At 41.3% G+C, this 15,478-nt stretch overlaps 2 protein-coding genes across 2 annotated transcripts in view; both read left to right on the forward strand.

Annotated features, from left to right (window-relative positions):
• The first annotated feature begins 90 nt into the window (after positions 1–90).
• ctcf (CCCTC-binding factor (zinc finger protein)) lies at positions 91–8,308 on the forward strand. The gene is made up of 12 exons (XM_053623172.1): positions 91–326; positions 2,114–2,698; positions 2,796–3,138; positions 3,256–3,426; positions 3,513–3,646; positions 3,931–4,051; positions 4,651–4,800; positions 4,894–5,054; positions 5,189–5,371; positions 5,456–5,588; positions 5,714–5,923; positions 6,301–8,308. The coding sequence occupies exons 1-12, from the start codon at positions 153–155 to the stop codon at positions 6,528–6,530; spliced, it is 2,595 nt and encodes an 864-aa protein (XP_053479147.1). The 5' UTR covers positions 91–152; the 3' UTR covers positions 6,531–8,308.
• Positions 8,309–8,409: 101 nt separating this feature from the next.
• Positions 8,410–15,478, forward strand: part of carmil2 (capping protein regulator and myosin 1 linker 2) — a 62,907-nt gene continuing 55,838 nt past the window's right edge. Inside the window, exons 1-4 of the mRNA XM_053623168.1 lie at positions 8,410–10,063; positions 10,286–10,380; positions 11,697–11,747; positions 15,221–15,280. Of these exons, the coding sequence (XP_053479143.1) occupies positions 10,027–10,063; positions 10,286–10,380; positions 11,697–11,747; positions 15,221–15,280 (243 nt within the window). The 5' untranslated portion in view covers positions 8,410–10,026. The remainder of the gene's footprint in view (positions 10,064–10,285; positions 10,381–11,696; positions 11,748–15,220; positions 15,281–15,478) is intronic.

Genomic DNA, 15,478 nt, shown 5'->3' on the forward strand with positions numbered 1-15,478 from the left:
TGAGCTACCGTGCATTAAGTGCTCAGTGAAGTCCGTTGGAGAATAACGCATGAAATTTAAAAGTGCTAGCGCCCCTTTTGGCCAATCGGTACAGCGCTGTGTTTACACCCCTCCCTCCTCCCCGTCGCCACCGCCCCCCCTGCGTGCCGCGCATGCGCAGCAACCGCCTCGGGCCGCCATTTTGTGCGGAGCCTACTCTGCAAACGCGGGAGAGGATTAAAACCAGCGAAGAGGAAGCACGCAGTTGTACTTCGCCTCGTACTAAAGGAAGAGCGGATCGCGGACCTTGTGTCGGATTCAACGAGAGGATAAACGAGCAAAAGCAGGTAAAATAGGGCCACTTTTCCGACAGGGGGGAGTTTTGCAGGATCTTTAATCGGCCTCTAGGTGTCACGATGGGGCTCCTGGTCCAGGCGGCTGGCGGGGGGTGTTTGTCTCCCTCTATCGTTATCGAAAATTTAGCAAAAAAACACTTATAACCCAGAAGTTCGGGGTTATGCCCGATTATTAAATGCTATTGAACTTATATCAGACGGCATTTCGGCGAGATGGTTCATTTTAACACTTCGATATTTGCGCCACTCTTTAGGCCAGGCGTCCATTTTCTTTTCCTTCTCTTTGTTTCCGTGACAAAAACCCGCCGTTTCTAGATGTAGCAATAGCTTAGCCTGCAAGCTAATAATACCCCTAAAGATCGATACTTTCGAGTTTTGTACTTGCACAAACACCATAGATAATTATAATAAAGGATAGAAATGTATATTCTTCTCGTTTGGTCACTTTTGTTCTCCAGACTGCGTTAACAAAGTGGCTAACTCACTAGCCTAGCCCTAGCTTAGCTAGCAGTTTGTTGGCGCCCCTCCTCAACCGCGATTCAAACCTGCTCAGCCCTTCCTGGCCCATTACACCGCGCGCGCACATTCACTCACGCAGCCCGGTGATCTGCACTACTAAACCGTCCAGCACGATGATCTCGGTCTGTAGTCACCCCATTCTTCGTCTGTCCTCGAAATACAATCGCAGTGTTGAGCGACGTTAAATGCCGGAATTGCTAGCTAGCTTGCGGTTGTTTGCTAGCCAGCTTGTTGCGCAGATGAAAAATCGGGGACGAGGAAGACGCGACGCTCAGTGCTGCTGATTTTAGGAGGCTCTACACATCGTGCTTCCCCAGAGTCTTATCTAACGGCTTTCTCCAAGCTTAAGGACATCTTAACATTCAGTGATCGCTGATCCCAGTGGAGTGCTGTATACGTTCATTGACCGCTCGCTTATTGAGACACTAGCCACCTCAAGCAACAGACGACTGAGGGGATAGAACTGTGGAGAGCTCCCTCTACAACCCGGCTGGTAGCGGTACAAACACGTTGTTCATCAGCTCAGAATGCCCTCTTGCTGTAGTGGAAAATGTTTCAGCACAGCTCTGTGTGTGTGTGGTTCATGACTGATTGTGCTTCTACATCAGTTGGTAATTTTGGGTGTTTTCACTTCACCGGTTTTTGGCGAATACATTATTAGTAAGATCAGGAAATGAAGGAGTCATAGCAGGACACGGGGCGGATCAAATGTTTGTAGAGCAGAAAGTAGCACCGAACAAAAGTTGTACACGGTCTGTGATGCATCTAAGCATGATGAAACTAGCATATACCCATCCATAGGAGATAAACACCTGTTAACGGCTCTCTTATTGTGGTTGATGCTGGTTAAATGGAAAGGCTGTATGAGGAAAGCTAACCTACAACACATCCTGTTCTAAAAATGCAAGGAGAACTTTAAACCCCCCCCCCCCCCTTTAACCCTGTCTTGATTTTATTCTGTATTTTGTCATGAAGAAGGATGGTGAAAGATAGCTCGCTCATTGAATGCAGGGAATTGAAGAGGTAGAGAGAGATGAAGCACACATTTTTGGTACAGGTAAAATCAGCAAGGCAGTAAGTTGTAACACGTATAACACTGACATGCAAGTCTAACCTAGTGAGCCTCTTTTTCGATTTGGGTAAGGTTCTGTGTGTTTGTTAAATACGTTTGACGTCAGGAACACGTAAAAGTTTTTAGCATGTAAGATTTAGTATATTCTTTAATAATAATGAAAAACATGCTCTGCTTTCTGTCAAAGGTAGTACCCATGGAAGGGGGACAGACCGAAGCTGTAGTGGATGAGACAGGGGACGCTTTCAAAGCCAAGGACTGTAAGACGTACCAACGGCGGCGCGAGGACGAAGAGGTCGAAGCCGAGCTGTTGCAGGCCGCTGGTCTGGAGGCGGTGGAGCAGCCCGTAGCCGAGGGGGAGGTGACCGGTGCCGTGGTTGACGCACAGCAGCAGCTGGTTGAAGGCGTGGTTAGCGTAAACAGCGGCATAGAAATGATGGTGATGGACTCGCTGGATCCAGCCCTGCTACAGATGAAGACGGAAGTGATGGAAGGTACCATGGCTGCTGGTGTGAGTGTAGCTGGGGCAGCTCACGAGGCCACAGTCACCACTGTGGATGACACACAGATCATCACCCTGCAGGTGGTCAATATGGAGGAACAACAACTGGGCCTGGGTGAACTGCAACTAGTGCAGGTGCCTGTTTCAGCTGTGCCCGTCACTGCCACCACCGTGGAAGAGCTGCAGGGAACCCTGGTGGATGCTACTGCCATGCCCAAAGATGGAGAGCCTGTCATCTGTCACACGCTGCCACTCCCAGAGGGCTTCCAGGTTGGCCATTAGTCGTTTCTTGTAGCTAAACAAAAAGTGAGCTTAATTGCTGTTTATGGCGTGTTTTCTTTGCTTTTCATGAGGCTTGTTCCCGCAGGTCGTGAAAGTAGGTGCCAATGGAGAAGTGGAGACGGTGGAGCAGGATGAGCTCCACGGCCATGAGGAGCAGTCTCTGCAGCAGCAAGAAGAGGAGGAGATTCCTGAACCCCAGAATGATGATCCCACTTGGGCCAAGGATCCTGACTACACACCTCCTGTCAAAAAGACAAAAAAGACAAAGAAAAGCAAGCTGCGCTACAACACAGAGGGAGAGAAAGACATGGACGTGTCTGTTTACGACTTTGAGGAGGAGCAGCAAGAAGGCCTGCTCTCAGAAGTTAATGCAGAGAAGGTCGTGGGCAACATGAAGCCCCCAAAGCCAACCAAAATCAAAAAGAAGGGTATGCCATTCCTGTGCAGTAGCTGGAAACGTGTTGCTATTATATTTTTGTAAATATAAAGAACAGAACTCCTGTTGGGCTTTTAGGAATGCTTTATCAATGTGTGTGCGTGTCCAGGTGTGAAGAAGACATTCCAGTGCGAGTTGTGTAGCTACACCTGCCCGAGACGCTCCAACCTCGACCGTCACATGAAGAGCCACACGGATGAGCGGCCGCACAAATGTCACTTGTGTGGACGTGCCTTCAGGACCGTCACCCTGCTGAGGAACCATCTCAACACACACACAGGTGTGTTTCGCACTCACTTCTGCTCTTTTTTTCGAAGCTCGCATTTTAGAAAACAAATAACTGTCTGTTTTTTCCTTTTTGGACAGGCACCAGACCCCACAAATGTACCGATTGTGACATGGCCTTTGTGACTAGCGGTGAGCTTGTGCGACATCGTCGCTATAAGCACACCCATGAGAAGCCCTTCAAATGTTCCATGTGTGACTATGCTAGTGTGGAGGTATGTAAAATTAAGAAGTATTTTGAAATGCTGTATAGTGAATGTACGGTCTCAGCAGCTTTTTGCTAGAAGTAATATATTTTTTCAAAAGAAGGAATGGTGAGTGTACTCAGACAGTGTGTTTCATGTTGTTCAGCCTTAGTGAAATGTAGTGGTGTTCTGGCATTGGCTTCAACAAGTAATTAACATTTTTTTTGTTATTTTATATTTCTTGTTTGTTTGTTTTTATTTCATTTTTTGTTTTACCTAGTCTTTAGCATGAACATGTTACTTTTTGTCAACAGGTCAGCAAGCTGAAGAGACACATTCGCTCTCATACAGGAGAGCGTCCATTCCAATGCAGCCTGTGCAGCTATGCCAGCAGAGACACCTACAAGCTGAAGAGACACATGAGAACCCACTCAGGTTTGACATCACTCATTCCGGTACTCTGACTACTTCGCAGCACGCCATACAGGTGCCTCTAAAAAAAAATTTGAATACCATTGAAAAGTTCACTTTTTTTCCTGTAAATTAGTGAAGTCTTTCACGCCTTTTTTTTTTTTTTTTTTTTTTTAAATCTTGATGATTATGGCTTACAGCTCAGACAAATCAGAAATCCAGTATCTCAAAATATTAGAATAAAGAATTTATAATACAGAAATGTTGACCTTCTGAAAGGCATGTTAATTTATGCACTCAATACTTGGTCGGGGCTCCTTTTTCACAAATTACTGCATCAATGCGGTGTGGCATGGAGGCAATCAGCCTGTGGCACTGCTGAGGTGTTTTTGATAGTGGCCTTCAGCTCATCTGTATTGTCTGGTCTGGTGTCATAGATTCTCTATGGGGTTCAGGTCAGGCGAGTTGGCTGGCCAGTCAAGCACAGTAATACACACGGTCAGCAAACCAGTTACTAGTAGTTTTGAGATGCACCTGTGTATGTTGAGAAGCATTTAGAGTTCAAACCAACTGTTGACTAACGGGAAAAAAAATAGTAACGTTTTTGTTAATTGTGTGTTCAGGCGAGAAGCCGTATGAGTGCTACATCTGTCATGCACGTTTCACCCAGAGTGGCACTATGAAGATGCATATCCTGCAGAAGCATACCGAGAACGTGGCCAAGTTCCACTGCCCCCACTGTGACACTGTCATCGCCCGCAAGAGTGACTTAGGTAAGACTGTCCTTCCCCTGCTAGCTTATACCATGAACATGGTGTGCATTCATGTTCTTCATAATGCCTCACCTGTTCATATGTACATTTCAGGTGTACATCTGCGCAAGCAGCATTCCTATATTGAGCAAGGCAGGAAGTGCCGTTACTGTGAGGCTGTGTTTCATGAGCGCTACGCTCTCATCCAGCACCAGAAGTCCCACAAGAACGAGAAACGCTTCAAGTGTGACCAGTGTGACTATGCCTGCCGACAGGTCAGCCAGCTCACAGTCCTCTTATATTAATAGTCAGTAATGTATGTTGTATGTCTTTATAGGATTACTTGACTCTGGGACATTTTATAGTGGGGAAAACTTTTTTTTTAAATGTGTCTTTTGTGTCCTGTCAGGAGCGTCACATGGTAATGCACAAGCGCACCCACACTGGGGAAAAGCCATATGCCTGCAGCCACTGTGAGAAAACTTTCAGACAGAAACAACTTCTGGACATGCATTTTCGTCGCTACCATGACCCCAACTTTGTGCCCACTTCCTTTGTGTGCACCAAGTGCAGCAAGACCTTTACACGCAGGGTATGCAAAAGGCTTTGATACTTGCATGGTACATATTTAAAACATGATCTTCCCTAACGTGTTTCTTAACAAAATGAAAAATAGAACACCATGGCCAGGCATGCTGAGAACTGTTCTGGAGTAGAAGGTGGTGATGGAGAGAACGGTGCTCCAACCAAAAGAGGCCGTGGTGGCAGAAAGAGGAAGATGCGCTCCAGGAAGGATGATGATGACAGTGGTGAGGGAATGGACTCTGGTCGTATCGAACGCTTTATGTGCTTGGGCAAATCTTAAATGTCTTTATCCAAGGGTAAACGTGCACTGTGAATGGAGTAGTTACTTTCCATGTGTATCCTATGTTAGATGATCATGGAGAGCCTGATTTAGATGACATTGATGAGGAAGAGGAGGAGGAAGATGCTCTTGATGATATGGAGATGGAGGTTGAGCAAGCTCCACCAACTGTCCCTATCCCTGCCCCTGCTGAGCCGCCTGTCAAGAGGAAACGTGGTCGACCTCCCAAGAATCCTCCCAAAGCTTCTCCTGCTAAGAACACGGCCATAGCACCTACTGGTAAATATCATGCTTCTGTTTATTAGATGATCACCAATGATCAAACCTTGTTTAACTAGTAACAACAGTCCTGACAGCAACAAACATATTTATGCAGAACTGTGACAATGGCATTTTATAAAATGCAGTCCATGGCAGAATCTGTGTTGGCAGCATGTTAACTTTCATCTGCCTCACACTGTTCCATGTATGCACAACTATGTAGCTACTGTACCACCCAGTGTCACTACCTTCTGAACAAACAGGGAATGATTAAGTGCTTTTACAATTTGCAGTAAAACATTTTTGTCTATAATTCTTGATTCTTTAACTGTGTCATGATTTGACTTGTAAAGTAAATATCCTTTTATTGATTACTTGTTTATTTCTGTCTGCAGCGACTGCCATTATCCAGGTGGAGGATGAGGGCACGGGAGCCATTGAGAACATCATCGTGAAGAAGGAGCAGGACGGCATGGATTCTTCTTTGGCAGCGTCATCGGAGCCTGTGGTGGAGGAGGTTGAAGCCACAGAGGGAGGAGTGGAGGCAGAGCAGCTCTCCGTCCCTGAGGCCGCACCCAATGGAGACCTCACCCCTGAGATGATCCTCAGCATGATGGACCGGTGATGTGCTCTCCCAGGCCCAATATCCACCTGCTCGTGTGCGTCCTCTCCCATGCTGTCACCTCCCTGCCTCACAGAACGCAGCCAAACTCCTTTCTGCTGTGTTCTCCTTCAGTTTCTGATATGTGGAATGAAATATCCAATGTTCCTTTTTCACTCTTACTCTTCACTTTAATTTGTGTTCTGTTTTTGTTTTGTTACATGCTTTTGACTCATGATGTCAACTGTGCTATGCTGGTTTTTTGTTTTTTTGTTTTTTTGTTTTTTTTAAATTTACATTGAGTTATTAGTCTGATTATTGTCCCATGTATACCATCTAGTGTGTGGCGAGGGTTGCAGAAATGCTTGTGTGCGAATCCGGTGACTGTAATTGGTTACTCATATTTACTGTAGTAAACTGCACACATTTAGATGTTTTTGCCTAATTAACATGCCAATTTTTTTTGCAGCCTCCAGTCTATTACATTACCATGGCAATATTTGAAAAGGAAAACTTGGTGGGCCTGGTCAAGCCTTGATATTTAGACTTTCTATCACTGGTGTAGAATGGGCATTTTAACCCAACAAATATCCTTTTAACATCTGACCCGTGGCAACTTTTATTCTGTTTCATTTCTTATAGCTTTCGATGATTACAATTGCTGAGAGAGAAAAGGTTAGAAATATGGCCATATAATTGTATGGCCTGGGAGAATTTCCATCGATCACATTTGAAATAACTAGAATCTGAGGTAGTTAACGTTGTACAAAAGAAGAGTAATCTTGGCTGGTCTTGCGTGTAAATATGTTTTCTGTGTTTTTTTGTTTTGTTTTGTTTTGTTATGAACATTTTAATCACTTTCAAGTAAAACGATGACCTTGAATGCAGACACAATGATATTTTAAACAGTAGTTCTTTGAAAACATGCTCCTGCATAATTTTAAATCTTGACATGGGTGTGAAGGCAAAAGATCATGTAAGTGTCCCATTCCCTTTTTCCTTGGCCTTCTAATGCTATTTGGGTTTGTGAATCCAGGGAGGGAATTAGCTATTCTCCTTTATGATGAATTAAGATAGTAAGATAAGAGTCTATAGCTTGTTTGTTAGCCCCCATGTCCATGTTTGGTTTTGAGATTTGTAAAGGTAAGCGTAGCTCTTGAGTGGTGTAGTGGTAATGAAATCCCAAGGTTTAGATCCTGACACTGTAAAGGAAGGAAAAAGGACCGGCGGGGAAAATTGGAAGTTTGCCAACGCTAGATGAACACTGAGTCCTATAACTTGGTGTACTCTATGCCCTGACTCTTTGATTCAGTGTGACTGCTGATGTGCTTGAGTTGTTCATTGATAACAAATCAGAAAAAGGTCTCTGTCCATAGCAACTTTCTCACATTTCTGTTCAGATCACATACAGTCCATATAACTTGAGCTTGGTAAAGCCATTCTGATGCATTAAGTTCTGGAAGAACTGTTTGCATAGAGGTAGTTTATAAGAGAGTTCACATTTAGAAGGACTGTCATTTTCTGAATTATATATTTTTTTTCCCAGATTCAGAATTTTTCCCTACTTGTACTTTGCATTTACATTTCTTTCTTTTTTTTTTTTTTTCTTTTTTTTTTGTTAAGCTCTTAATTTTAGAATGATGCTTTTCCCTTTTTTGTACCTAACTGTAACTGTGTGAATTTTACAGTGGTCAAAAAAACCAACATATAAAGACATTTATTATGGCTGGGTGGGGCTTTGAGGGAATAGGAGAAATGTGGAGAATGTATTGCTGTACAGCTAATAAAATAATATTGTCCTATTCTAGTTTGATGTGAGTTTTTACTTATAATTAAAGATCTTATTGCTGTGAATCAAGCTTGTCCATCCAAGGCCAAGCAAATGAAAGCACTGTTTAGTTATAGTCAGCTCATCTTGCATCGTCTGTATTCTCTTAATGTCCTAAGATCTACTGCTGGGAGGAGAGGAAAAACAGCAGGACCCAATCAGATCCCTGTTTCCTGACATACATTTTTTATGGATGTCATTTACAGATAATAGAAATCTTACCTGTGAATTGCTTCTAAAAACTAAACTAAAAAACTGCCTCATAGAAATGTTCCTTTTATCTGAATGTTAAAAAAAAAGATAACCATCCAGAAAGAATAAGGTGTACTGGTTTTGTAAATGAATGTAATCTGCTTTTCAGCAGAACACTGCCAGCATGGAGGTCAGGGATCTTCTACCAGGGGGCGCTAGTGTGAAAATTTGATTAACCCTCCCTTTAGGGAATGGAGGGAGAAGTAATCTTAGCCACACTTTCGGTAGTCTTTGATATAATAAAATCTAGTATATCTGGCAAGTGATGTTTAACCATCTTTTATTCTGAAACGTACACTCCAAACACTAATACTGTAACTAAAACCAATTAGCAGATGTTGAGCAACTGAAAAGTACTAGAGATGGTCGTTATTTAAGTCAAATGAAATTCATTTGAATCAAAGCCAAAGTCTAAAGAACGTGTTGATGTTGGTACATGTAAACTCTGCAAAAAAAGAAACGTCCTCACATTCAACTGCTTTTATCTCCAGCAAATTTCATAACTACAGTGCATCTCATCCTCATGGACTGCACCAGATTTGTCAGTTCTTGCTGTGAGATGTTACTCCACTCTTCCACCAAGGCATTCGCAAGTTCTCGATCACGTCTGGGGGGGACACATGGTTACATGGAATTTTCCACTGCAAGGACAATCGGCTGTCCTTCCTGTCTCCCTGTAGCATTGTCTCAGGCGTCTTACATTACAGACATTGCAGTTTATTGCTTTGGCCTCATCTGCAGTCCTCATGCCTCCCTGCAGCAGGCCTATGGCATGTTCACGCAGGTGAGCAGGAACCCTAGACATCTTTCTTCTGGTGTATTTCAGAGTCAGTAGAAAGGTCTCTTTAGTGTCATATGTTATTGTAATTGTGACCTTTATCGCCTACCGTCTGTAAACTGTTCGTTTCTTAAGGATGGTTCCACAGGTGCATGTGCAATAATTGTTTAAGGTTCATTGAACAAGCATGAATAACATTGTTTAAACCCTTTCCAATAAAGATCTGTAAAGCTTATTTGGATTTTGCAAAAATTATATTTAAAATACTGTCTTTTTTTGCTGAGTTTACTTTGGTTCTTTAGTTTCATACTAAAGTTGGGTGTCCTTTTTATCATTCCTTTTTAATAATTAAAGAACAGTTTTACCTGATGTAGTTAGAATGTCTCTATAGTAATTTCTGGAAAGTCTTACTATAAGCTTGTATTATCTAAAAAGCTTGCAGAAGCACTTTGAGGGCATGTGTAACATTTGTGTAATAGGCACCCTTGTGTGGTGTAAGCCTAAAGTTATCACTTCCTGTCTCGGAACTGTGGTTTTTGTACCATGAGCATGAATCACAGAGCAGCAGGATGTGAGTGTATATTTCACCTGCACTTTGTAAGAGCTGCTGTTGCTGGCCTCTTGTGCACCCTGTTCCTGCACACAGAGCAGATTAAGGTGTGATGGCGTCTCAGACAGAGGTTCCCTTCTGCCTGAAAGGTACACAGCTTTACTGTTGCTTTCACAGTTGTTATGTTGTAATTATTAAACATATTTTATCTAGACACAGTGATTGTGTGCCATTGATGTGGCATTGCTTTATTGACACTGCACCATCATGAATGGCACCTTGTTGAATTTCTTTTTGTTTATTTATTTCATTTACACAGTAATTAATTACTTTGTTTTTTTGTTCTTGGATGGATGTGATGTGTGTGTCAGATGGCATTATTCAGCTGCTGAAACCTCAGAGGGTTCAGTTTATGAGGTTTGTGCAACTCAACCAGTCCAAGGATCGGTCAGAAGGCAGAGTCCTTGTAAGTCTACATTTAATATTCAACAATATGTTTATGCTGATGGGTTATGTGCATTTGTGCATTTTTGCTGTTTAAACTCAGTTAAATTGGGCAAGAGCAAGTCGATTAATACTTCTGTTCGCATTTGGTGTTTGTAATTTTGCTGTAATCTGTGTCTATATATTATTCTATAAACTTTTTTGAGCTAATTTAGGCTGACTAGTGGTTAACAGGTATTTTTGGTGTGTTTTTCTGTACTTTATGCATTTAAAAGTTACTTACATTAGGTCTTTACATGCCTTTAGTGGTGTATTTTTCTGTCTTTTTTTGCTGCTCTGTTTTAGCTAGCATGCTAATGTTACCTAGCTAGTGGCTAATGGTGCTTGTTTCATGTTTCAAATTCTGTTGGGCGAGTTAATCCAGTGATATAAACTTTGAAACTTTTATTCTTATAACACTTATGTAAATCTAAGGGAATGTTATTCTCTCATGAATACCAAGGAGCAATCAAGTCTGGGATAAAGTTCTGAAAAATATGAATCGGAAAAAGGCTATGTTAGAAACCTAACACCACTCATTACCCTGAGGATTCCTTCAGCACAGTGAAGTATGGTGGTGGTAGCATCATGTTGTCAGGGGCATAGCCAGAACTGTTTCAATGGGGTGGCCAGGTTTGAGGGGACAAAATGACATAATGTGGCTTCCCCTATCTGTGTGTGGCTTGAGGAGTCTCCTCATCAGACATAAAAGGGACAAACCTAAGGAAAATTTGTTTGTCATCTAATTTTGTTTTTCAGCTAGAAAATAGTTACGGACTCAAGAAATCCAGTGTTATGTCTCCAAATAGTGAACATCATTTGTCATTTAGCTACACCAGTCAGTGCATGTTGTGTAGATAATTTTCATCAGCAGTGGCTGGGAATGTAAACAGGGTTGAGGGTAAGATGGATGGAGCCAAATACAGGGCAATCCTAGAAGAAAACCTGTTAGAGTCTGCCCTGACCACAGATCTGACTGACAATCCGTGGCAAGACTTGATAATAGCTGAAAGGTTATGATAAGTTAAGCACATGTGTACTGAATATATAGACTGAATATCGAGAATACTTGAGTTAAGCAGGCAAGTTTATTTTTCAGGTAAGATAATTTTTTTTTTAGGGTTACACCTTATTTTGCACCATGTGTATGAACAACACCCTTCTACTGTTGTTGAGCTGAAGTTGCTTTATTCCGCCAGCAGATGGAGCTCTGTCCACAATCATTAAATTCTCTCTCTCTCTCTCTCTCTCTCTCTCTCTCTCTCTCTCTCTCTCTCTCTCTCTCTCTCTCTGTGACAGGTAATGACACAATGGAGGGCTACTGTATTTCACAACAAGCAGCCAGTGAAGGTGAGTGAAACAGACAAAAGCATTGATAACACTTGGGCTTGAATCCCATGTGTAAACTAACCAATCAAACAATCAAACCAAACCTAGGTTTTCCTGTGACATAAAATCATGAAAACACCATTAATAGATGTTAAATAAAAAAACAAAAAAACAAACTCCGCCCCTATTTTTGAAGAATCCCTATGTAGAGGGTTTCTGTATTAGATAAAGTGCTATATAGAAACTATTTAGGAAGATACGAAGCCTTTACTATCCAAACAACCTGTGAAGAACCCTTTATTGCACAGTCCAGAAAGTCTATATATCATCAAATTTTCGCATAGATTTTAAAATGTTGCTATTTGTTTTTAAAGCTTTGCAATGATCTCCTTACCCCGTTATACTGCCTCAAGAACTCTTTAAAAAAAAAAAAGGTGACCTGACTTTCTCAGAAGCTGCTCCCAGGCTCTGGAATAGTCTCCCTTTGCATATTAGATCTTCCCCCTCTATTGCTATGTTCAAATCTTCTCTGAAGAGCCACTTCTATTTGTTATCTTTTAATTCGGTCTGAGGGTGTAGAATTTTCATTTGTCCATTGGTATTTGGTACTATTAAATGTTTGTTTATTAATCTGTTTTATACTACTTGTACAGCACTTTGGTTTCAACTTCTATTGTTTTTAAATGTGCTTTATAAATAACTAAACTAAACTAAACTAAAGAGGAAACACTACAACATTGGGTCATTTCCCAATATTGGAAAAGACTAGACACTATTCATTCCCATAATCCCAGCAACACAGAAGGTCATGGCTTCTGACAACACTGACAAGATGCTAGATAATGGTGTTCAGCAGAGCAGATGTTATGATTATACATTATAAACTGCATGTTGTAAACTTCAATGAAAATGGGAAATTACCTATGTTTACATGCAGTGTATGCATCTTATAGTGTGTTATCCAATCAGCCAGTCAAGTGGCAGCAGCACAATGCAAATAAACACGCAGATACAGGTCAGGAGCTTCAGTTAATGTTCACATTAAATATGAGAATGAAGAAAAAGTGTGATCTCTGTGATTTTGATCGTGGCATGGATGTTAGTATCGGATGGGCTGGTTTGAGTATTATAGACACATATAGCAGTTTCTAGAGTTTACATAGAATGGTGCAAAAAAAAAAAAAAAAACAGTGAGTGAGAGATAGTTCTGTAGGTGGAAACACCTTATTGATAAGAGAGATCAGAGGAGAATGACCAGACTGGTTTGAGCTGACAGGAAGAATATAATGACTCAAATAAGCACTGTTTACAACCATGGTGAGCAGAAAAGCATCTCAGCATGCACAACACATCAAACCTTGAGGTGGATGGGCTACAACAACAGAAGACCACATCAGGTTCCACACCTGTCAGCCAAGAACAACAATCTGAGGCGATCATGGGCACAGACTCATCCAAACTGGAGTCCTCATGGATCAGTTTAGTATCAGTGCTCTGTGGCCTTGTATGCTGTTGATTACAGGTGCTGATAAAAAAAAATAATAAAAAAATACATGCACATTCACATTTACTTTTTGATTTTTTTTTTGTATAAGAATTAATACAGAATATTGTGTACTACTTGGAATATACAGTGCTGTGAAAAAGTGTATCCTGAATTCCTCTGTTTTTGGGTATATCTCGTACTAAATAGTTTTAGATGTTCAAAATACAACATAAAACAAAGGCAGCCTGAGTAAACACACCATACAGTTTTTTTTTATTGAAGCAAAAAAAGTTATCCAACACCTATCACCCATGTGAAAAACTAATTGCCCCCTTAAACTTAAAATCTGGTTGTGCCACCTTTAGCAGCAATAACTGCAACCAAACAGTTCTGATAACTGGAGATCAGTCTTTCGCTTACTTCTAGGACTAGGATTTACTGTGCTTTGGATCACTGTCTTGCTGCATAATCCAGTTGCGCTTGAATTTCAACTTACAGACTGAAGACCAAACAATCTCCTTTAGGATTTTCTGCTAGAGAGCGGAATTCATGTTTCCCTCAATTATTACAAGTTGCCCAGGCCCTGAAGCAGCAAAGTATCCCCATACCATCACACAGGTTTGAGGATCATCAAGGTGTGTTTTGGCAAAATTCAGACGAGCCTTAATGTTCTTCTGGGTTAGCACTGGTTTTCACCTCGCCACTCTTATATAGTGGAGTCATGAACAGTGACCTGTATTGATGTGAGAGAGGCCTGTAGGTCCTTTGATGTTGTCCTTGGCTCTTTTGTGACTTCCTGGATGAGTAGTTACTGTGCTCTTGGAGGAATTTTGGAAGGTTGCCCACTTCTGGGAAGATTCACTACTGTGCAGAGTTTTTCCATTTGGAGGTAATGGCTCTCACTGTGGCTCTTTGGAGTCCCAGAGCCTTTGAAATAGCTTTGTAACCCTTCCCATTCTGATGTATTTCAATCACCTTCTATCTCATCATTTCTGGAATTTCTTTCAACTTATGCATATTATGTTATTGGGTAAGACCTTTTAACCAACTTCAAGCTGTTGAAAAAGTTCTATTTAAGCGTTGATTTGATTGAACAGGGTTTACAGTAATCAGGCCTGGTTGCGTCTCGTCCAGCTGAACCCCATTATAAATGCAGTTTCATAGATTTGGGGAATTAGTAACTACGGGGGCAAATACATTTTCACACAGGCCCAGTTGGTATTGGATAATGTTTTGCTTCAATAAATAACATTTATCATTTAAAAACTGTATTTTGTGTTTACTCAGGTTGCCTTTGTTTTATCTTAGATTTTGTTTTAATTTCTGAAACAGTTTAGTTATGAGAAATACAAAAAACAGAAGAAATCATGATGGGGACAAATACTTTTTTACAGCACTGTAATAGTTTTTTTTAATTTTCTAAATGAGCCTGTTGAAATAGTCATATTGTTTCTGTTGTAAGATTGAACTACACCATTAGCTGATACTGTTTTACAGGGAAGGAATGAGGATATGGTGTGAACCAAAGTACAGTCAAACAGTAACCCTAAGCAAAGCTTCCAGTCCATTGAATGAATAAACACAGCAGGCATGCAGCAAACACTAAAAATCTGTTTATCTCTAGTGTTAGCTGAAAGAAAGCTGCTCCTCTGATAATTATGGTGAAACACAGAGTGTAATGTCATGGTTACATGATTAATGATAAAGCAAGACTAATAAATAATATGGGATGTGCATTTAATTGATAAGAGATATGTGTGAGAAATGTTGAAAATAAGCAGAAGTGTGTTAACATGGCCTCTACACCCAGCTTCTGTATTTGAGTTTCATGTACTGGCCTTTCTCTTAACCACCGCCTTCCCCCTTCCCCAGCACACACACACACACACACACACACACACACACACACACACACACAGTCATTTATTAACTCATACGTTCTTATGTTTTCTGAGTGTTGATGTCTGACAGTGTGTGCTGCTGACTGTAGTAAAATGTCTGGCCGCAGGTGGAGAGCTCCTTCAGCTATTTAGAGATCTATGCCATCAGTATTGAGAGTCACGATCAGGTAAACCCACATTTTTTCCTCTAGTTTTTTCCCCCTTTCTTTTTCTGAACACTAGCTTACCATCAGGGTTCTTACAAACATTTGTGGGAAAGTGTGAGGTCTCCACACTCTGGTACAGTAAAGTTTTAGATATGCCGTTCCCCTCGGAATGTTCAAAAAGCCTGTTAATGAGAAATTACTCATATGTCCATGTTTTCT

The sequence above is a fragment of the Ictalurus furcatus genome, chromosome 4 (genome assembly GCF_023375685.1).
Source record: "Ictalurus furcatus strain D&B chromosome 4, Billie_1.0, whole genome shotgun sequence".
NCBI lineage: Eukaryota > Metazoa > Chordata > Actinopteri > Siluriformes > Ictaluridae > Ictalurus > Ictalurus furcatus.

Coding starts and splice junctions, on each gene's coding strand:
- ctcf (XM_053623172.1), top strand. CDS start 153: ATGCGCAGCAACCGCCTCGGGCCGCCATTTTGTGCGGAGCCTACTCTG. Junction 327..2,113: donor GGATAAACGAGCAAAAGCAG/GTAAAATAGGGC, acceptor TTTCTGTCAAAG/GTAGTACCCATGGAAGGGGG. Junction 5,372..5,455: donor GCAAGACCTTTACACGCAGG/GTATGCAAAAGG, acceptor AATGAAAAATAG/AACACCATGGCCAGGCATGC.